The following is a 23,915-nucleotide window of genomic DNA, read 5'->3' as shown; positions in this document are numbered from 1 at the left end:
ATGCTAACACATGTGCACAAGGTGATACACTTAGTGGTTGGCACATTTGAGCAAAGGTTCGAAACTTCACCAGCGGAGTGTCCGCCCATAGAGTGCGGACAGTCTGACGGTGCTACCGACGCTTTGTACAGAAAAGATAGAGTTTCACAAAGTGCATCGAACGTGTCTGATGGCTAAACCTAGGCGAACGGTGGTCACTGTGAGTGACCGGACGCTGGCCTCGGCAGGACCGGCGTGTCCGGTTAGTGGTAGCAGTGAGCGTGTGGTCTCGGTCTTATGACCGGACGCTCAGGCCTGCGTTCAGTCAGCATGATGTATGATGATATAGGCGGCGCTGGAGTTGGCACACGGGCGCAGAACTGATCGGACGCTGATCTGTGTCTGGTCATGGTGGACCGGACGCGTCCGGTCACAAAACAGAGGCTCGGAGAGCTCTTTGGAAATGACCGGACTTAGGCGTAGCAGTTTCCGGTCATCTCACTGTGCTACGTCCGGTCATGACTTAACTGTTGGCGTGAGACAGCCGACCATTGAGATCCAATGATCGAGGTTGAACAGAGGTGACACGTGGCGTGCATCCGTTGACCGGACGTTAGCAGGGTGCGTCCGGTCGATCTGACTGGCGCATCTGGTCACCCCGAGCAGTGCCCAGTGAAAGGGGTACATCGGCTCTATTTCGTGGGGGCTTTTATTTAAACCCCATTGCCGGCTCTAGCTCACTCTCTTGGCCATTTATATTGACATAGCAACCTTGTGAGCTTAGCCAAAGCCCTTCCACTCATCTCCATCATTGATTCATCATCTTTGTGAGATTGGGAGAGAATCCAAGTGCATTGCTTGAGTGTTTGCATCTAGAGGCACTTGATGTTAGTGTTTCGCTGCGGGATTCGCTTGTTACTCTTGGTGGTTGCCGCCACCTAGACGGCTTGGTACAGCGAGGATCGTCGAGCGAAGGTTGGTGATTGTCTCTAGGTTCGATCGTGGTGATTGTGAGGGGTTCTTGACCTTTCCCCGACGGAGAGCCAAAATGTATTCTAGTAAATTGCTCGTGGTTTATGTGATCCTCATCTTGTGTTGGTTGTGTGGCACCCTATTAAGGGTTTAGCATGTGATGCCAATTAGCGCGTGAACCTCCAAGTGAGTGAATCGCCACAACGAGGACTAGCTTGCCGGTAAGCAAGTGAACCTCGGTAAAAAATCATTGAGTCATCATTTGATTTCGAGGTGATTGGTCTTCATTGATATTGATTCTTGTGATTGATTGGTTCATTCCTTGATTCGGTGGTATAACTATCTTGCTCTCTCTCTCTATATATATTACCACAAACTAGTTATCAAGCTCTTTAGTGTAGCTAGTTGTGAGAGCTTGTTAGTTTGGTTAGTGTGCCTCTTTAGTAAGCCTTTGAGAGCACACTAACTTAGTGTAGTGACATAGCTATTGTGTGGTTAGAAACTATAGAAACTAGAATTGTGGTAGGTGGCTTGTATTTTTAGCTAGCTAGCGCAACACTTGTTTCGCCTCATAATTATCTAACCGGTTTGTTAAGTGTTGTTGTAAAAATTTTAATAGGCTATTCACCCCCTCTAGCCATTAGGACCTTTTAAAAGGATTTATCTAAATTAAGTTGGTTAGTAAATTTTTTTTTGAGGAAAGTTGGTTGGTAAACGGGAACGAAACAAAAACTGCAACTATGAAATAATCACAGAAAAGCATAGATCAAAAGTTAGAGCAAAAATTTTGTACTAATACATACCATATCATATGTTTACTGTGTAGATCTACTCACGTAGAGTCCAATAAAATTAGATTTTCTATTTTACGATTTATTTGTAATTTACTATGATTTTTCAAAGATTCATATAAAATAAATATAAAAGAAAAAAGAAAAACACATATAGAAACAGCTAGGGAAGTCATATGTCCGGTTTGAAAAGATGGAGGAGAAGTAATGTCCAGTTTTCTAGTTCATGGAGGAAAAATAAACTTTTGCGATAGCTGAGAGAGGCAAACTAGACTTTTTACTACTAAGAAAACAAGCTGGAAAGCATGCTTTTTTCGACTTCGTGAGCCCGCCAAGAGCCCGAGACCAGCTAAGTCGGCCCATCCCATTTTACACTCCGCAGCCCACCGATTCGGTGAAATGTGATTGGGTTCAAAACCCAGCCCAACCCAGCTAGCCCCGACACTGCACAACCCGCACCAGCACAGCGCCACTGCACTACGACGTACATGAAACTGGACTGACTTTTTTTGTTTTCTAGCCTTTTTTTGAAAGATATTCACAAATACGTCCCTGATGGTATCCTTTCAAAAAAAAATAGACTCTGACCTCGGCGCCATGACAATTGGCACCGAGGTTGTACGTCTCTCGGCGCCAATTACTTTGGCGTCGAGGTCCAGGGTTCTGGGTGTCGCTGACATGGCTACCTGCGTGGCGCGGTGTGGTATGAGCTCGACGTCGTGGATCTTAGCGCCAAGCTCGGCGCCAATTACTATAGCGCCAAGCTATGTAAATTGATAAATTTGAATTTTTATCATGACTTGGATATTGAGAAATGTGGCTAACTCTAGTTTTTACGGTGATTTGCTGTTTGATCACTTAAAACAATCTAGAATTAGTTAAGACAAAAAATGATCAAGGGTTTATGGTCATGAACTAGCCGAAAATGCTTCTAAGTGTTGGATCAATAGTTAACTTCTTTTTTCATGATGCTATTTTGACCCGGGTAAAACTATAATTTATTTTCTAGATATGAAGTTTGACTTTGAGTTGAGTACAACAAACTTTGCTTTTGAACCTAAACCTAAATCAGTCTTTAACATGGCTGAATAGTGACCATAAGTTTGAATACAGTGCTGTTTTGCCCCTCCAAATCTTTCTAATCCCTTGATCGCTAGCAGTGAATTGACATGTTTGCGATATTTTATCTTCCAAATTTGTATAGCAACTTAGTTTGATACCTTACTACGAGTTTGAATACTCTCTGAGGAGATGACAACAAAACAAGTCTCGTCTTATCCACGGTTCGTTTGAACTACTTCAGCAGTACTTTTCAGTGAATAAACAGTGTTTCCCTCTCACAATAAATCAACGTAAGCATCAACATAAGTCAAATTTCAGCATAAGCGAATAGGGCCGATAAAAAAACTAGACTTAGCCACGGTCATAAATTCTAGACTTAACCATATTTTCACGTGCAGGTCATAACGTGCTTACAAGTGAGGGGTGTTGCGTCCATGCTTGCATGCCTGCACATGCACGTACGGTTCGTTGCATGCACGTAGTACGTACTACTACTCCGGTTAGCAATGCAACAGACGGATGGAGCCGAGCCCTGCATCGCCTGCCCGTGCTGTAGGAGCCACGATCTGCACTGTGCCGCCCGGACGTGCTGCACATTTGGTAGATCGCAAATTTTTTATGTAGGTATTTGTAGATTGTTTTAAGTGATCAAACGTAAGTCACTGTAAAAACTATAGAGTTAGCCACATTTCTCAATATCTAAGTCATGAAAAAAATCAAATTTATCAATTTTTATAGCTTGACGTCATAGTAATTGGCGTTGAGCTTGGTGCTAAGATCTACGGCGTCGAGCTCATGACACATTCGCGCCACGCAGGTAGCCACGTCAGTGATACCCAGAAAATGACCCTGGATCTCGGCGCCAAAGCAATTGGCACCGAAACGTGTAAGTTCGGCGCCAATTGTCATGACGCTGAGGTCGGGATCTATTTTTTTTGAAAGGATACCACCAGGGACATATTTATGAAAATCTTTCGAAAAAAAGAGTCAAAAAGCAAATAATAATAATAATAATAATCGGGAAACCGGACAGCTAGTGTAAAAAAAAAAAACCGGACAGCTATGCCCGACCGCCTCCTCTCTGGTTCTCTCCTCCTCCCTCCTCCCTCCTCCCTCCCGCCCAGATCTCCGCAAGCTTCCAGAGGGCAGCAGCAGCCTCGCCACCACGCGACACGAGGACTGACATGGCGGCCTTCACCAAGCTCGAGGACTCCCCGATGTTCCGCAAACAGGTGGCGCCACTCGTCCCTCGCCCCTCGCTCCTCTGCCCACGGGGCCTCCCTGATCCGGCCCCTTCGAGGCATTGTTTCGTGTTTCTTGGAATCTCGGTCGGTCCTACGTCGTCAGTTGGATATGGGTTGATTTGGGTGTGTCGAATCGAATGGAAGGGTTCGATCCGTTGTCGGAGTCTGCGTGGCTGTGACGGAGCTATGGTGGATTTGGAACATTTTGTGCGCGGGAGATCTCGACCTTGTAGCTTGATCCAGTGTGCGTTGATCGTTTTGGATTCGAAACACAGGGATTTCTGAGCAGAGTTGACGTTTTGACGTGATGTGTATTGTTACCATTCCGTTTTTGTTACGACGAATTGGGCATGTTGGTGAGAATGAGTCAATCATATCCTCGGATAGTTTGGGATTGATTTCTTTGAAGGGGTTAGAACGCTTTGATGACAACGGCGCAACTTTGAAGATCAAATATTACTGTTGCATTGCACAACATCTTTGAATAGAAGGGGTTGATTCTATTTGAATTGAGCTCATGGATGGACCTGGTGCAAAGGGTAAAGCTTGCTTGAGCAAATTTTCAGCCTGGCTCTAGTTTTTACAATGGTTTCCTGTTTATTTTTGTTTTGCTGATGACACTAGTTTCCCCATTTTGAATTGATGGTTGCATTTTTGTTGAATCACCTGCTGGAACAACAACAATCCATTTTTGTTGAATCAGCCTGCTGGAAATTTTATAATGAAATTGGACCCTCTTAAAAACACCCCTGCTATTCTGTTTCTTATAGAAATCAAACAAAAAAAGAGGTGCAGGCATTGGGCTTAACAATTTTGCTGGGTAACTTGGCTCATTTTCTCTCCAGAATCATCAATTATCTCTGTTTGTTGCCCCCAACCTTGTTTTTGAACTTCAAAACGAACCTATACATGCATTTAAATTACTGTCCCGACTTGTTTCCAATACCTGCAGGTCAATTCTTTGGAACAACAAACTGATGAACTGAAAGAACGGTGCTCAAACCTGCATAAAGGATGTAAAAGATTCATGTATGTTTCTTGATTATCTCCTGTTCCACATTTGCAAACATTTGAGGCATTCTAACTGCACATAACTTGAGGCAAATGCCATAAATGTGTATTGTTTTATTGCATAAGTTTCTGATAAGGCCCCTTCACAAAAAATCCGTTTAGTTCAAGAAATACATTCAATATTTTTTTCTTTACTTTGCTGTTCCAGGTTTCGTGTTTTAGTTTTTTTGTAATGTTCCATGAGCTAGTGCTTTTTTATTATGTTGCTAATCACGTTAGTTTCAGGGGATCACTTGATGAGGCATATGCAGGGGATCTATCATTTGCAGATAATCTGCAAGCATTTGGTGCCGGTCTGGATGACCCTATTAGTGTTGCCATTGGAGGTCAGCAAACAACTAATGTATCTATTGCTTAAATGCTTAATTCTGTCCTTCTATCCTATCTATATCTAGTAGAACAACAGCAACAACAAAGCCTTTTAGTCCCAAGCAAAGTCAGGGTAGCTAGAGTGGAAACTCAATATTTGCGTTTTTTCTTCCAATTTCTAGTTGTCTCACTGTCACTTTGAGTTTTTGGATATTTACGGCATATTTGTTTTAATGCCTTCTAGATCCGAACAACAGCTTCTTAGAATATAGAAATAGTACAGCTACGTACATATCCATGCACTTGTTAATTAATCAAAATTTTCCTATTTAAAATTGCATAGCATGATAATTGGTAGCTACAAATTTACAGTCATTTATTGGTTCTATTCAAATTCTCTCAAAACCATATTCGTTACTATGTTGCAGGGCCCGTGATGTCCAAGTTTACTACTGCTTTTAGGGAGCTTGGGACATACAAGGAACTCCTTCGTTCTCAGGTACTACTATCATACAGGGTCGAAATTAGACCTATAATTTCTCCTGCATAGGTAGTTCATGTAACACAAAAGGAATGAAGAATTGAAAGCAAAATAGCATTACTGTTTTTCTGTCTCAGTTTTCAGCTCAACACCAGGGCTTGCTCCTGTGGGTCTGGGCATGATTTGTATTCTTTTCTTGGCATGATCTGTATTAGTTTCAGTTACAATATTCACATCGTTCCTTTTCTTACTTATATTTTTGAATCATTTCTGGAACTTTTATACTCAATCTGCCACCTTCAGTTTCACATATTTTACCACCTAAGGTTCTTGGATTACTTTGTTAATTTCAAAGATATTCAATAAACTGAGGACAAGTGATAAAATAAGGGTTGGAAGTTGCAGAACCACAACAGAAAAAGTATGAGCGATGCATTTTTTATTTGTTGAAAGATATATATTTCTATGTTGCTATAAATAACACAGATAGGAAGAAAGTGCCAAAAGGGTTCCTTGCATCCAGTAGTGGCTGCATTATCTAGAAGTAGGAATTGTGTGTTGAAATAGAATAATCATTTCTTCTGCGATGGGATTTTTGTTTGCCCTCGCAATACACTGATGTACTAATCTGATGTCTCTAGATTTGGTAAATTTCTTTTGCTCAGGGCATGCTGATATATCACTTGTATAAACAGAACAAATGGCTATTTTTTACATTCTAATTATAATAAGCATTTTCCCTCCAAACAGGTTGAGCACATGCTTAGTGATCGCCTGTCGCAGTTCATTAATGTGGATTTAAATGGTGTGAAGGTAAACTCCCTCCTCTCCTCTCTGCCTGAAACCTGCACAACACAGCATACTTGTAACTGATATTATTGGGTAACTGATAGGTTGTAGCTGAAGTAAACAATATAGTAGATCAGGTGCTGATCTTTTCAGTGGGCAAATGACTTTTATGCTTGTGGGACCAGACTTCGACCCTCTTGCTTCCGTGTTCGGACAAGGAACAGAAAACCTTAAATAGTCCTAAAATCTGTGCCTTCCATCTTGGGAAATAGGAAAAATTGCCTTTCCATGTGGACAGTAAAGTGGAAATTAGATTTTAACACATTGCTTACTTGATATATGTTCTTTTTTGTAAAATACTTGCTCTGTATAGGATTGTCGGCGACGTTTGGATAGGGCTGCAGTGGCTTATGATCAGGTGATGCTTTGAGTTTGAGTTATCTGACTACCTTCTTTATCTTTGTTCATGCGGCATGTGTTGATGATTATTGAACAGTGTGACCTTGTTTTTCTATACCTTTAACATGTTAGTGTAATACACTGTGTATTAAGATTCTGGCGCTATTTGTTTGTCAGGCACGTGAAAAATTTGTGTCAGTGCGGAAAGGGACTAGAGCAGAAGTTGTGACAGAACTTGAGGAGGTACATTGTGAACTTGTGACTAGCCTTTTTGTAATTTTGTTTTATTCTACTTTTTGGGGGTAGATGAATGTATATTTAGCTTTCATGCCGTCACCCTAATTCTAAGTTTACAGGATCTACACAATGCCAAGTCCACTTTCGAAAGATGTCGCTTTAACTTAGTATGTATATCAACATTTTTCCACATACAAGTATATTGTTCAGCCTTTCCGATGATCGACTTTGCTGTAAGGAATTCAGGTACATGCCCTTGCGAACATTGAAGCAAAAAAGAAGTATGAATTCTTGGAATCAATAAGTGCAGTGATGGATGCCCATTTGAGGTATTTTAAGCAGGTGTGGTTCCTTTCTACGTGTTCAGTAATTTCTGGTCTTTTGGTTGCTTGGGTTCTGATTTTTTTCTTTATGATATAGGGATATGAACTACTGAGTCAAATGGAACCATTCATTCACCAGGTTTAATAATGTCTCGTGTCATAGTGGTCTTTAAAAGAAATATTCAACCTTATCAACATGACCCAGCTAACCAGGAGTTAACAATTGCTGTGCTAAGCTTGAAGTGTTGATGCAGGTTCTAACATATGCACAACAATCAAAACAAATGGCTGTAAGTGAGCAAGATAAGCTTGCAAAGAGAATTCAGGAGTTCAGAACTGAAGAGGAAATAGCTAATGTGAGAATGGCTAGCAACATAGACACGTCTACTAGCGGGGATGGTATCCATGTTGTTGGCCTTCAGTCCTATAAAACGATTGAAGCATTAATGCAGTCAACTGCCAATGGCGAGGTATAATTATCCTTTGTGAAGCAAATTAGTAAATATTCACCGATACCAGGATAAACTAGCTTAAAGCTTATTCATGCTGCTTTATATGATGATTTGAAGAGACTCAGTGTTGATAGATAGAATTTACGTGTAGTTGAGATGATCTTTTATAACATTGTACTAATTTGACATGCATGAGCCTTCCTATAATCAGAATCCAAGCAAGTGGTATCCATGATTACCACCATTTTGGTTCAAAATCTAGTATTTATTCTTACATCATTTCCCTTTTGTAGTTATACTGGGCTGAAGTTTTGTTGTTAGGTAATTCGTAATTGTTTTGTGAACTTCTATTGCTTGTCCTTACTAGTCTGTTTCTTTGCCAGGTTCAAGTTATTAAACAAGGTTACCTATTTAAGCGTCCTCAAAATACACGAGGTGAATGGAAGAGGAGATTTTTTGTGCTTGACAGCCATGGAACTCTGTACTACTATGGGAATAAAGGAAAATCGGTATGCAATCTGATTGTCTGAATTGGCTAGGGAACATATACAGAGCTTGGCACTCAGGTGTCAGGAGTTCTTATTCTTTGCTTGCATGAGTACGCAAATTTGTATTTATAATTATAATTTATGCACTGTTCTATATTTGGCTTACTTGTTTTATTCTGTTAGGCATATTTATCTATTTATAATTCATAATTATCCTATTTCTAGTAGCTTCTGCTCCATTTTGTTTTTGCTATTTATAACATAATATATATGTATTGTAAATATTTCCTATTGACTATAATGCGATTTATATTCATGTGGTGATTTATCGCTTAGTGGGTGTGTCTGACCTATGCATATTTATTTTTTCATCATGTGTATTATCTTATTCAAGGGTTACAAAACATGTAGGGGATGAATAGTCTGTAGGAGAATAGAATTGGTGGGATAATTGGATGTATTACATTGGGCCTCTTGGGCTGATTATATAGGGTACCCGCAGTCACAGCGGGAGGGCTAACATCCCCGCAGTCATAACAGTCTATGCGTCGTGTATGCTGTGGCTGGAGAAGAAGCCGATGAGTCCTCAACTCATGCAAGGCGGTAGCCCTTTGTGCTGATGTCGAGGTAGCCGAGCGTGAGGACACAGTAGCCGTAGTTGAAGAAGTCGTGCTGAAGATGGCCGAGGTTGACGTAGTTGTGGTTGGTTGCCGTGTCGATGAGCTGCAGGCGCACAAGGGGCGCCATGATGATGACGGAGACGCGTCGAGGCAGTCGTCGTGGGAGGAGGCGATGCCGAAGTTGACGCAGTCAGGGCCGTCGTGGACGTAGAAGAAAGGCGATGACGACGGGGTGGGAGCGGGAGGGTTGATGCCGAAGTCGATGCAATCAAGTCGCCTGAGCGCTGAGGCGTGGGCTGGGTTTGCCAGACCCAACAACGTGTTGGGGATGAAAGCGCGCGTCGGTGTTGCCAATACCGGGAGTACAAGGTAGAGGGCCCCAACCATGCATCAGCGTCAGAGAAGGTCTCGACGACGGCTATGGTGCGCAGAACAACACGCGGTTGTCGGAGCGGATGAAGTAGGAGGGACGAGACAGTGATGCTGACGACGTGGTTGTGCTAGACGAAGAAGTAGTGCGGGAGTGGACGCGCCGGCGAGTAGGGTTCAACGACGAGACGAGGGGGTGACTGGTGAGCAGGGCTCACCGTTGGCGCGGGTAGCGGCAGCTCGATGACGAAGACCCAATCAACAGGACGAAGACCTTGTGTAGACGGATGGCACAACAAAGATTATGCAGCACAATTGTCGATGCACAGGGGACGGTGATGTAGATTCCACGGCGAAGCGGACACACGGGCGGCGGTGCAGCCTGACGAGACGACACAACAGCAAGCTAGCAACTTTGTTGCTTGGAGAAGATGCGCGTAGGACTCGGTGATAGACGTCACGGGAGCCAGGTAGATCACGCATAATTGGTTGTACGGACCGAGTACACGCGAGGTGGAGCGATGATGGAAGAAATTGGTGGAGGCGTCCCGATCTGTTCGTGGCAATGACGAACCGACGATGTAGACGTGCAGACTGAATGACCGAGAAGCGACGTAGGAAGGCGTCCCCTCGGCATCGCAAGCCTCGGCTAGGCCACATAGTCGAAGATGTAGATGCCGGTGAAGTCGATGCCGATGCCGGAGTAGTATGCGTGAGGTTGACAGGCGGTGGACGACTCAGTCTTGATTAGTGATCGGGCAAACCAAAAAGATACAAGGGATCGGGTGTACCCAGCAACGCGGCACCTAGTTGGTAGTGGCATGACACAATCGAGCAGTGCGGGACGCACGACGGGTCGCGGTCGCGTGGGATCGAAGGCGCCGACGCAGATTGGCCTGCCGCCACCATGGCAGCTCGGTGTTGGGGTCGACGTGGCCCGAGCCACCACCATGGCGGCGCGGGATGAGTTGACGCCCAGCGTCGTCCACAGCAAGCGCGGAAATGGCGACGAGGTGGTGCGGCGTCGCGAGAAGGCCTGACCTGCTGCTTGACGACGATTGGCAGCCAAATCAAGGATCGGGCGCCTAAACAGGGGTGCTGCCCCCGGCGGAGATCGATCTCTCCCCGGGGGCGCGCGGTGCCGAAGTGGCAGCGGCTAGGGTTAGGATCTAAACCTAAGCGAATGATACCATGTACTTCCTCTGTCCCAAATAATAAGACGTTTTGACATTTCTAGATTCATAGATTTTCTATGTATCTAGACATAATATATATCTAATATCTAAGTGCATAACAAAAGTTATGAATCTAGAAAAGCCAAAGCGTCTTATAATTTGGAACGGAGGGAGTAGGAGAATAGAATTGGTGGGATAATTGGATGTATTGCATTGGGCCTCATGGGTTGATTATATAGGGTAATAGGACTTACATCCAACGTGGGTAGACAATGTAATACTATTCCTATTTACTCTAACATGAATGGGCCTGCTACCTGACTGATTAGCAGCAGGGCTCAAATAGCACCCCAAGTACTAGGTTTCACTCCCTGTGAGAGCGAATTTAAACAGGTCTTGGTTCGAAAAACATCCCTCGCCGGCCGTGGTCCTGAGTTTATGTGACTACCTGTGTCACTTGCGTGGTCTTGAGTTTATGTGTGACTACTTTGCGAGATGCACATGGGCACTGCGGCACGTCCAGGGCAGCTGGCCTTCGGGTGTTTCTTGTTAGAAGTGCAGCAGCTATAGGATGAGCAAAGGTGAATAAAAGTAGCTGGAGTTTTATAGCGCAAGTTTCAGTTTTTTTGCCACCAGAGAGTATCGGCTGATTCGGAGTTGCCGCATCATCGTGGTCGACCGCCTTCAGCCATCATCGTCGTTGACCGCCTTCAGCCGGTTGGTCACCTCTTCAATTGAGAGGTCTGCTGTATCGAGCAAGGTGTCGATTGCAATCACCACTTGCTTATACTGCTTGGGGATGATGCATAGGAGCTTCTCGAATGCGCGCTGCTCGGTGATGTCCTCGCCGTAGAGGTTGAGGGAGCTCATTATCCCCGTTAGGCGGAGCACAAAGTCATCGGCGCGCTTGCCATCGTGGAATGAGAGCAACTCCCAGTCCCTCTGGTGCCGCTGTAGCGTAGACTTGTGTGCGCACTCCGAACCAACGCGGATGGACTTGATCGCCTCCCAAGCCTCTTTCGCTGTCTTCTTCACCGCCAGCGTGCGGATCAGCTTAGGGGTCACAACACAGAGGATGACGTCGAGAGCCATGCGATCCTCCGTGCGATCGGCGTTACCGTACTCGATCGGTCGATCGCATCCCAGAAGCCACAAGCCTCCAAACTTCACCTTCATGCCATAGTTGCTGCGTTGTCACCGACTTCCTTCACAACGCGCTGGGCGACCATCTCTGGGCTCCATGGCACCGCCCGCGCCTTGGCTGTGTGGAAGGGGAACGGCGACGGTAGGTGTGCACTCGTTGTGGGCTGCGACTTGGACCACTACTTTGCTGGAGCTGAGGCCATGGATCACTCTAACACAGGCTCTAGATACCAAATGTTAGAAGTGCAGCATCTATAGGATGAGCAGAGGTGAATAGAGTAGCTGGAGTTTTAGAGCACATGTTCTGTTTTTTTGAAGCTAACTGGCTTGATTCTATTGATAGCATATGCATATATATAGAGATGTTGCAGTCGGTTTGTAATAAACCGACCTAGAACCTGTCAAACTTATGTCGGTTTGTACATTACTACTGTTGCTGAGCTGACTAACCTAACACTAACCAGTATAGGACAAAACTGCTGCAGTCTGTTGACTACAGCTGCTACTGACCTGATCAGCAGCAGGCCAAAAAATTTTGCTGCTGCTACTAGCTGCAGACATGAACTTGCTAGCTAACGAAAGTCTGCCGACCTCCATATACTAACCTATACTAATCGCTATCTGGTTAAGCAAAAGACACAAGGATTATATCTATAACATTTCTTGGCCTGTGTGCAAGAAACTTCTTCATGGCAGTGATGTGTATGTGGTGGTGGTTTTTTTTTTTGGGGTGGGGGTGGGGGGGGGGGGGGGGGGGGGGGGTTTTTTTTTTTTGTTTTTTTTTTTTTTGTTTGATTTTTTTTTTTTTTTTTTTTTTTGTTCTCTCTTTTCTCCCTTGTCTTTCTTTCTCTTTCCTTTCTCATTTCCTTCTTTCCTCTGTCATTTACTTTTTAGGCTTCTAAGCCTTGTATTAGGAATATGCTCAGCATCCACTTTAGTGGTTAGAATATGCTGGAGCAGGTAGACCACTTTGCTCTATAAATAGCAGTGGTGAGGACCTTCTTGTATCCCAAGCATTTGCACTTCAATACAATCCAAGCGGCCTAGTGCCAAGCTGCCCTCTGGCAGCCCAAATCTGAGATCCATTTGTGGTGTTGTGGCCAACACAAGGGATGTGCTGGATTATTTTAAATGCAAGTGTGTTGTATAATTTATCCTAAGATGCTAATTTGTTCATGTTATTTTTTCTGTACTTTACATGTACCTGTTTCTTTTATTCTCTTGGAAGCAAGGAGTGTCATCACAACAAACAGCTAGTGAAGGAGCTGGTGTTTTTGGTCGATTCAGATTCTTGAACCAAAGAGCTTCATCTCAGGGTGAAGATTCATTATCATGTCATAAAATTGATCTCAGAACTTCAACAATTAAGATTGATGCATTTGAAAATGATTTAAGATTTTGCTTCAGAATAATCTCACCCGTTAAGACATACACATTACAGGTAACTGCATAGTCCTCAGATATCAAACTTTTTTTGTGCAATTGATGTTTTTGGTATTTCCTGAACAAGTGAATAACACATTTTTTTGATTTTTTTCATTCTTCTTTGATACACCAATGGCCTGATGCCACATGAATGCTTTTCACTTTGTTTATGGCAGGCGGAATCAGGGGCTGATCAAAAGGACTGGATCCAGAAAATTACTGGAGTTATCGCATCACTACTAAATTCACCATTCCCGCAACAGGTTTGCTGCAGCCATTTATCTTTTGCTGCATTATATAACTAGTCTTGGTCTACCTTTTGGTTGAAACAAAGGATAGATCTATTAAACTCCATGCATCGACACGGGATAATCATGAAGTAATAATGCTTAGCCTTCCTTAATTTGGCTCCATTTTAATGCATACATGTATATGCATGTGTTCAGCCTATTGATTCATTCAAGATATGGTACTAATTTGTTATTCTGATTTCATTTCATTTTCATTTCAGTTGTCATATGGTAATGTATCAACAGAGAGTAATAGATCCGCAAGTTCTGTTGATTCTTTGTCTATTGAAGATAACAAGAGTTCAGAGGGACATGATGATATATTCAATCTTCTGAGGAATATCCCTGGAAATGACAGTTGTGCGGAATGTCGTTCTCCTGATCCTGATTGGTCATCTCTAAACTTGGGTATTCTGATTTGCATTGAATGCTCTGGGGCTCACAGGAATCTGGGGTGCACATTTCAAAGGTGCAATAACTAGTTTCCTTATACCATGATATATGCTAATCAGTGATAATGTTGGTTGGCCATATCTTTTGTAGAAAAAGTTCAGATTCTTGGATTTATTCACTTAGGGATGATAGATACAGTAAATATATTACTGCATATCATACTATAGTGCAATATTGCTTTTGTTCTCATTAATTGTCATTTTGACATCAGCATCTCCAATACAAAGCTTTAGCGATTACACGATCTAATTATAATTAGAAAAAGTATATACACTTTGACTTGGCATATTATATAATGTTTGTTTCCATGTGGTAAGTACTTCTATGTGGTAGGGAACCATGCATAAGTTTTAAAGACTTGGTATGAAAGGAAACACTTCAGTTTAATACATTTGCTTGTTTTTTTAATAGACGTGCCTTCAACTTTTATCTGGGTAATGAATGTATGACTTCCAGAACTAGTATTTTTTGTTATTATATACGATATCTCGTAGTTCCTAAGCTTTTTAAAAATCTTATCAGTCTGAGATTAAAAAAAGAATGCTATTAGGTTGTTCCATATGTTAGTGTCACAGCTAGAGTTTTTACTTGATGCAGGTTCGATCCTTGAGACTAGATGTGAAAGTCTGGGAGCCAGTAATAATGGATCTCTTCCATGCACTAGGAAATGATTACGCTAATTCCATTTGGGAAGCTCTGCTTCCAAAAGAAGATCAAGGGTATGTTAAAGCATACAATCAGATCTGCATATTACTTCACTACTTTTCACCTTGACATTTAACCATTTTTCTTCCAGACCACACCACTTGATTTCTAGTCTGTAAGCTGTGGGACATTGGCTAGCGTAGACTAACATAGAAGCCAACAAGTTAGTGCTATCATGAATTGTGTGTACAGGCTGCCTGTCCTCGTACATGGTTGTTTCTTTGAATATTCTTTTATACTTTCTCAATTCAGTTATAATCAATTCGAATATTCTTTTATCAAGTACTATTTAGCATTTCATAAAAATGATTTACACTTTCTCAATAAAGGAGGTTCCATTGACAAACATAGTATTGTTACTAACCTTGGAGGTTGAGAAGATAATCATTCTATTAGTGGAGATGGCTATATGTAGAGAGCCTCATGGGCCATATGGGCCTATAGTAGATGGCTTCATACACTTAACACCCCCCTTCGAACTGAAGGTGGAAGAAGAGGATTTGAAGAGTGAAGCTGATGCTGCTCACAAGTTTGTGCTTTAGTGAAACAACAACAACAACAACAAAGCCTTTTAAGTCCCAAACAAGTTAGGGTAGGCTAGAGTTGAAACCCAGCAAAAGCAATCAAGGTTCAGGCACCGTGAATAGCCGTCTTTCCAAGCACTCCTATCTAAGGCTAAGTCTTTTGGGTATATTCCATCCTTTCAAGTCTCCTTTTATTGCCTCTACCCAAGTCAACTTCGGTCTTCCTCTGTCTCTCTTCACGTTACTATCCTGGCTTAGGATTCCACTACGCATCGGTGCCTCTGGGGGTCTCCGTTGGACATGTCCAAACATCTCAACCTATGTTGGACAAACTTTTCTTCAATGGTGCTACCCCCTAATCTATCACGTATATCATCGTTCCGAACTCGATCCCTTCTTGTATGACCGCAAATCCACCGCAACATACACATTTCCGCGACACTTATCTGTTGAACATGTCGTCTTTTCGTAGGCCAACATTCTGCACCATACAACATAGCAGGTCTAATCGCCGTCCTATAAAACTTGCCTTTTAGCTTGTGTGGTACCCTTTTGTCACATAGGACACCAGATGCTTGCCGCCACTTCATCCACACTGCTTTGATTCTATGGCTAACATCTTCATCAATATCCCCCGTCTCTCTGTAGCATTGATCCTAAATTAATCGAAAGGTATCATTCCTAGGCACACTTGACCTTCCAAACTATATATTCCTCCTCCCAAGTAGTAGTGCCGAAGTCACATCTCATATACCCAGTTTTAGTTCTACTGAGTCTAAAACCTTTGGGACTCCAAAGTCTCTCCGCCATAACTCCAGTTTCTGATTCACTCCTTTCCGGTTTTCATCAACTAGCACTACATCGTCCGCGAAAGCATACACAAGGGATGTCCCCTTGTATGTCCCTTGTGACCTCATCTATCACTATGACAAACAAATAAGGGCTCAAAGCTGACCCTTGATGTAGTCCTACCCTAATCGGGGAAGTCATCCGTGTCTCCATCACTTGTTCGAACTCTAGTCACAACATTGTTGTACATGTCCTTAATGAGCCCGACGTACTATCGTTGGGACTTTATGTTTGTCCAAAGCCCACCGCATAAACATTCTTTGGTATTTTTATCATAAGCCTTCTCCAAGTCAATAAAAATCATGTGTAGGTCCTTCTTCTTCTCCCTATACCGTTCCATAACTTGTCTTATTAAGAAAATAGTTTTCATGGTTGACCTTCCGGGCATGAAACCAAATTGGTTCATAGAGACCCGCGTTATTGCTCTCAAAGCGATGCTCGATAACTCTCTCCATAGCTTTATAGTATGGCTCATCAACTTAATTCTTCAGTAATTAGTCCAACTTTGAATATCCCATTTATTCTTGTAGATCGGTACCAATATACTTCTCCTCCACTCATCAGGCATCTTGTTCGATCGAAAATATGGTTGAACAGCTTGTTAGCCATACTATAGCTATGTCCCCGAGGCAATCCCACACCTCGATTGGGATACCTTCCGGTCCCATCGCCTTACCCGTCCTTCATCCTTTTCAACGCCTCTCTGACCTCAGATTCTTGGATTCTCCGCACAAAGCGCCTAGTGGTGTCATCAAAAGAGTCATCCAACTTAAAGGTTGTGTTCGTATTCTCACCATTGAACAATTTGTCAAAATACTCTTGCCATCGATGTCGGATCTCATCCTCCTTCATCAAGAGATACTCCCTTTCATCCTTAATGCCACCTTAACCTGGTTGAAGTCCATTGTCGTTCTCTCACGAACCCTAACCATCTTATAAATGTCCTTTTCTCCTTCCTTGGTACTCAAACGTTGGTAAAGATCCTCGTACGCTCTACCCTTGCCACACTTACAGCTCGCTTTGCAGTCTTCTTTGCCACCTTGTACTTCTCTATGTTGTCCACACTCCTGTCATGTAACAAGCGTCTATAGCACTCTTTCTTCTCCTTAATAGCCCTTTGTGCTTTAGTGAAAAGTCAGCCAATTGCAACTCTGAAGGCACATACTGAAGAGCAATAGTTTTCGTAATGACAATGGTGACCGAGTAAAGAAGGCATCACACCAATTATGCTTTGTAAGTTCATGATTCATGATTCATAGGATGCAATTTGTATGGCACTGAGAAGAGATGGGGCAACATCACAAGAAATGCCAAAATCAGCCAACAACTATCGAAGCCATACAATCTCTGCACTAGTAGTAGCAAGTGCTTGAAGTTCTGCCTCTGTACTAGAACGAGATACAACTGCTTGCTTCTTGGAATTCCATGCAATAGAAGAGCCAAGAAGAATGTAGTATCCAGTGATTGGAATGTCGATCTGTTGGGTACTCACTCGCTCAAGTGGAGCTGAGTAAGCATGAAGCTGAAGTGAAACTATCATGAGCATAGAAAAACTTGAGATGATCCATAGGTAAATGTCCAAAATGAACAGAAGTTGGGTACACACAAACTGAAACAAGGCTGCCCACAATATGCCGATATTGAGAGGTACACCACTCAGTGGGACGAAGCTGTAAGTGAAGATCCATAGGTGTGGCAGCTATCCGATTATCAGTAACATTAGGAATGATGGAAATAGAAGGAGAACATGTGGGAACATCATCAGAAGAAATAGGACGAAGACAAAAAAGATGGCGACTCTGTGGGTGAATATGATGGTTGAGTAGAGGGGTTGTAAAAGAAAGGACGGCCCTCAATAAAGGTCAAATCACGAGAGATACGTATGCGACGAGATAGCACCGATAACCTTACCTTTATTGCTGAAGACTATACCCCAGAAAAATACATTCAACATATTGTACGCTCATGAGGTGCAAGCAAAACATAGCATGTGCATCCAAAAACTCGGAGATGGTCATAGCGAGGTGTACCAAGAAGTACCTCACCAGGACATTTGCCAAACAGTTTGGGAGACAGTTGTCTATGATGAGATAGACAACAGTAGAAACAGCTTTACCCTAAAAATGAGAAGGTACAAATGATGAAATCAAAGTGTGCGAGCTGTCTCTACAAGATGACGATGTTTATGTTCAGCAATACCATTCTGAGCATAAGTGCCAGGACAAGAAAGTTGAGGAAGAGTAACCTTCTAAGGACAAAAAACTAGCAAAAGCCATCGGACAAATACTCATCACCAGAGTCAGAACGATAAACTCTAATAGGAGTAGAAAATTGTGTGTGAGCATGCGAACAAAAGATAGTAAATGGAACACACCTGATAGCGATGTTCCTGAAATAAAACCCACGTATAGCGAGAATGATCATAATTAAAAATAACATAATATTGTGTGACCACCCTTTGTAGCAAAAGGTGCAGGACCCATACATCTGAATGAATAAGATCAAAATGTCCTAGCTGAAGAAGAAGCACTAGATAAATATGGAAGTTGTATTTGTTTTCCAAGCTTACAACCCTTACATTGAAAGCTAGACTCAATAGATGTATGACCTAAACAACCTGTATTTATCAATGATGACAAACGAGACCCACAAAGATGACCAAGATGATGATGCCATTTTAGCAAAAGAAGATTGTAGCGGATGAAACATGAGTTGGATGCCCAATGAAATAAGAAAGACACAAGGTGTCCAAAACGTAGAGCCTAGAATCACCTCTACAGCGATGGGCAGTCCTAATCACTCATCCGTTGCGACGGTCCTGAATAAAACAAGATGAGTCATCAAAACCAACAAAGCAATTTTGGTCCGTAGCTTGACCAACCGAAAGGAGCTTCATAGACAACTGTGGTACAAAAGAAATGTTGGGTAAATCAAAGCACCATCTGTGACTGGTTTGCAAGCAACCAAGTGGGATGGATCAAATGTCACATGGAAAAACACCCCCGAATCAAGCACCCAAGACAACGGAGGAGCACTAGCAGATGAGGTAGCAGCAATAGAAACTGAAACCTCTAGGAGTGGAAGGGAGGTACCACGACCATAGCGCACGACAGGCAGATATTCAGTCAATTTCTCTGGGTGCTTAGCAAAACAGTTCTCCAAACTATGATTAGTCGTGCCACAATGCTTACAGGGCTCTTTGGATGCACTGGTCCTCTGAGAAGCTACCAACACACTGAGGTTGAGACACAGAAGAAGACAAGGACTGAAGGCGTGTCTCTTCTGCAAGTAATCAGACCTTGCCATGGTTCGAGTAGAGGGAGTATGAAGCAACCTTGTACGAATAGAATTGAATTCTGCCCTGACTAGAAAACTGCTCAATAAATGCAAGTGCTTTGCAGTTCTGTGCTGCTGTACACTGGGGTACCTTGGAGATCAAAGAACCCATCAAACGATCAAAGTCAGAGTAGTACTCATCAGTAGACAATGTCCCTCTGTTAAATGACATGAAGTTGCTGCATTAGAGTGTGTTGAAAGGGCACCACTATCCTGAACATAGGTTGGCTTGCTTAAACTTACGTACAACTCATAATCATGGTTAGTTTAACACTGTTAGCTATAGCAGCCATTACTTTCCCATATTGATTTCCCAGGGTTTTGACTTTGACTGCAGCAGCATTACTACTATCTGCCTGTTTTTCTTTTTGTGCAATTTCCTTCTTGGCATTTTGCTATATTATTCTATATTCATCCAGAATGGACGAATCAAATGGAGCTATTCTTTTTTATTGAAAAAGCCTAAACCCAATGATGCTTTCTCAATAAAGGAGAGGTACATACAAACAAAGGTAAGCTGTTCAGTTCCTTTTCTCTTTGATCAACCTACTGATGGTTTCTCCACAATCAATATATTACCTATCATGCATTTATTTTCTGATGTTACTGAAAAATATTCCCTGGGTTTGTGAACATAGTTTGATTCTGTTGTCATTGCCATCTGTTTTAGATTTTTAGTTTAGAAACATTTCTTGCTTTAGTTTCCTCTTTATGGAACTAAATCATTCGTTTCAGAGAAGCTAACCAGCCTGCTAGCACAGGTAGTTCTAGGAATGTATTACACAATTTCATACTTTTTTTTTCTCAAACGAACACAATTTCATACTGGAGGTGCCCTTTCTAGTTTCTATCAAATTCTTGTGGACATATATATTTAGTGTAGTGAGCCAAATTTAGATGGACAATGCAGATCCCCTTATGATGTAACCTTTGTTACATCTTATAGTCGGAGTCAATTTCGGCCCTATGGGCTTTTGATACCAAGCTAAGCCAAATATATCATTCCTTATGAACTATAATTGTGTTCTTGGATAGATAACCTGCTGCTTGCATGTGCGGCAAATCATCTTTGATCCTGATCAGAATTTGAATCAGCTTTAACTAATCAAATAGCAAGCCACAACAACTATGAAAACCTTCCAAGCTGAAACTGTGTTCAAAGAAGAAATTTTATGACATAAATTCCTTTTTTTTTACAAAAAAAACTTAGATTTGGTAGGTCCGAAGAACTATTCCATCCATATCATAATATCTGTCTATAGCCACCATTCGCATGGACCAAGGAAAGTATTGAATCTAGAGAAAAAAGTTAAATGAGAAATGACCACATATACCCCTATAAGATGATGTCGTACAGCTTATCTCTTTTAAAACTTGAAAGAGTTGTATAGTAGAAATATCGCAGTAACTCACTCTTTATTTCCTTGGTGGCTGGCTAACATGGTGTGGAAGAATGTTTTCCAAGAAAGTGGATGGATATTGCAAATCTTAATAGTACATTCATCAGTTTGCATTCCCTCATTTTGTAAGGGGCTTTTGTTCATATTCACTAGACCTCTACACGCATATATTTGAGCCTACTCAGATGAATGCAAGTTCTATTCATTAAAACAAACACAAGCAGCATGATATAGTCGTCTAAAAAGAAAAGCAGCATGATATAGTGCTGTTCGTTTTGCCTTATGTTTGCTTCTGGTGATCATCTTCTGTTAGTATCATGTTATTCATTCTCATAAATGATCATGCAGTAGGTCGACAAACTTGCTTTTCGCAGAGATCCCGATCAGATTACCATTAATATTTTGGAAGCTATAAGGAAAAATGATGTGAGAGAAGCATATCGAATTCTTGCAGTAGCTGAAGTGAGCGCTAACATGACATATGATGCTTTGAGCAAAGATGTCCATCATGTTCAGCCAGTGACAGACAAGATGTTACTTGATCCGATTCTTGTGAGATATTCAGGACTCTGGGAAACCAGAAGGCTGTCTACAAGGTTGTTCTTTATTGCACTTTGCATGCCAATATGGTCATCCTATAATGGTGGAGCTTCTTCTACTTTTTGGCGGCGGATATTAATATGCAGGACTTCCATGGCCGAACACCATTGCATCATTGTGTCCAAAAGAAAAACGATGAGCTCACCAAGCATCTGCTGAAGAGGTAGGCTTGAATCTTGATAATATTTGTTTCATGATTAGTTTTATTTGCAATATCATCAGCAGCTTGATATTTATGCCCTCATGCCATGTTCATGATTCCTGAACTAATCTTTCCACTTGATTTTTTTTGCTATTTCTGTGTATCTAAATTTATCTGTGTTTTTTGTTTTGTTCAGTATGAACTAGGCAGTGCCACATTAGAGTCATGTGCATGATATTTCATTGGTGTTTTAACAGTGTATATCTGCACAGCGAGGCAAACACTTTGGTAAAGACTGATGGGATAAGTCTCATGTGCTGGTCTTTGTGGGGCTGGCTGCAGCATATGGTGGCTGCAGGTCCTTGTGGCTGCAAGGACAGCATCTCCTTGACTGACTGGAGGACAGCATCTCCTTGACTGGAGGACAGCATCTCCTTGACTGGAGGACAGCATCTTAGCTAGGACAGCATATTAGCATCTTAGACTAGCATCTTGGCATATGCTTGGCTGGCTAGCAGCCTATAAATATGTATCTCCCCAACCCCTCAGGTTGGCATGACATTGAGAAATAAACCAGAAAATTGTCCCAACTCCTAGTGTCATCCTCTCTCGATGAGAGTAAGAATTCTGCTACTACCAAGATTGAGAATTTAGCGACTAACAACTGGTAGTAAGAATTCTGCTACTACCAAGAGTGAGAATTCAGCGACTAACAAAGACTAATTCATTTGAACACAAACTATACATGAAAAATTCTCAAAAAGTACATTGAGCTCGTTATGCAAATGTGTTGTTCTGTGTCCAGATCCACTTATCACTGTAAAAAAGGGCATTATGAAGGTTTATTGCCTCAATTTTTAGTCTAATGAAGACTCCCACGTTTCCCTCTGTGCACATTGTGGCCATTTGCTTTCTTTGCCTGTACAACGAACACATTCTTCTTCATTTATGTGCAGTGTGGTCTTAGCAGCCATGTTCCCATAAGGGAACGGGAACATGGAACGGGAACGGGAACTTGGGTGATGTTTTATGACCGTGGGAACGTAAATGTTCCCAAATCGGTAAATGTCCACGTCCCTGGAACGAGGAACGTAGCCATGTTCCACGTTTCCGGCTGCTAAGAGTGTGGTACCCTATGGTTCATGAGATGATAAGATTCATGTCAGCAGTGTGGTACCCTATGGTGGAGGTTCAGTACAAAGGAATGCATCCTTCTTCGTTTATTTTCCCTTGTTACTACTATGATTTCCTATATTGCCGCCATAATTTTCCTTCACAGATTATGGAAAACATACTTATAAGATGGGAGGCATTTTTCTAAAAGAACTATTATGATCCTTTCTACAGGGGTGCGAGGAGAACAACAATTAAAGACGGCGGAGGTCTGACTGCTCTGGAGAGGGAGAATGGAACTTGGAGCAATAACTGATGAAGACTTATTCATACTATTTGTGAGGTATGGTCGAGGTGGTACTTTTATAGCCTTGGATTGCTGATAATCTCTATTTAAGAAACTCTCCTTGTGAATGATTCTTATAATAAAGTAAAGCTAGAGGCCTCATCTCCAACTTGTTTTCCCCTAAAAAGAAAGAGGAAAAGTGCCTTGTGGGAATCGCAGCCTGCAAGTTCTATGGGTTCAATACCTGCCATTTTTCGTGAATGTGTGATTCCAGCTCAAGATTGCCATTTTTCTATGAATTTAACTGGGCAGCATCTCACAGTGTGAACAACATGCTTGTTGCAGGTGATGTTGCAATACAGGGCTTTGGCAACTAGCTGTTTGTACCTGATAGCATTGTACTTGTACCCACCTAATTCATCTTCTGGAATGAACACGATTGCTACACCTGAAGACAAATGCCTTTTACCGTACGTACCATGATATAACTTATCTGTCTTCTGCGCTTGGCTGTGTTTGTAAATTCCGCTGTTCGACATGACCACATCGCTGGTTTGTACAACAATTATAGGCAAATATGCAGTATTCGATTCTTTGATATGATTATTGAGGTTTGAGTTTATGATGTAAAGCATGTAAGAAAAGACCACTTGATAACCATGCATGCATGTTACCGTTGTGCAATTTTCTTTCTTTTATTTGTTGCAAATTAGCAACTGTACTGCATATGGTCAAGCTGTAACGATTACTGAATTTGTGTGTATTGTGTATCCTGCACGATATGAATGAACTTAGATGAAATATTCAGCAGGCACAATGCCACGTGATGTTGATTATTATTATTTTTAACTTGATTCCAACGATGTAACTGACGCAGACACATTATAG

The 23,915-nt window shown here is 42.1% G+C and overlaps 1 protein-coding gene and 1 pseudogene across 1 annotated transcript; both read left to right on the top strand.

Moving 5' to 3' along the window:
* The first annotated feature begins 3,873 nt into the window (after positions 1-3,873).
* On the top strand, positions 3,874-14,101 carry LOC136470325 (ADP-ribosylation factor GTPase-activating protein AGD2-like). Its single transcript, XM_066468210.1, has 15 exons — positions 3,874-4,036; positions 5,001-5,077; positions 5,345-5,445; positions 5,857-5,927; positions 6,660-6,722; positions 7,072-7,116; positions 7,275-7,340; positions 7,454-7,501; positions 7,581-7,676; positions 7,755-7,796; positions 7,912-8,127; positions 8,493-8,618; positions 13,133-13,345; positions 13,506-13,592; positions 13,841-14,101. The coding sequence occupies exons 1-15, from the start codon at positions 3,989-3,991 to the stop codon at positions 14,099-14,101; spliced, it is 1,560 nt and encodes a 519-aa protein (XP_066324307.1). The 5' UTR covers positions 3,874-3,988.
* LOC136477750 (ADP-ribosylation factor GTPase-activating protein AGD2-like) lies at positions 14,076-23,828 on the top strand (annotated as a pseudogene).
* The last annotated feature ends 87 nt before the right edge of the window (positions 23,829-23,915 follow it).

Source organism: Miscanthus floridulus, chromosome 8, assembly GCF_019320115.1.
Source record: "Miscanthus floridulus cultivar M001 chromosome 8, ASM1932011v1, whole genome shotgun sequence".
In the NCBI taxonomy this organism is placed as follows: domain Eukaryota; kingdom Viridiplantae; phylum Streptophyta; class Magnoliopsida; order Poales; family Poaceae; genus Miscanthus; species Miscanthus floridulus.
Note: the sequence above shows the minus strand (reverse complement) of the source record. Positions and strands in the feature narration are given on the sequence as shown.

Bases quoted from the DNA above. Each gene is read 5' to 3' on its own strand.
- LOC136470325 (XM_066468210.1), top strand. From the start codon at position 3,989: ATGGCGGCCTTCACCAAGCTCGAGGACTCCCCGATGTTCCGCAAACAG. The intron at 7,677-7,754 runs GTGTGGTTCCTT...TTTATGATATAG, and splicing joins ATTTGAGGTATTTTAAGCAG to GGATATGAACTACTGAGTCA. The intron at 8,619-13,132 runs GTATGCAATCTG...TTCTCTTGGAAG, and splicing joins ATGGGAATAAAGGAAAATCG to CAAGGAGTGTCATCACAACA.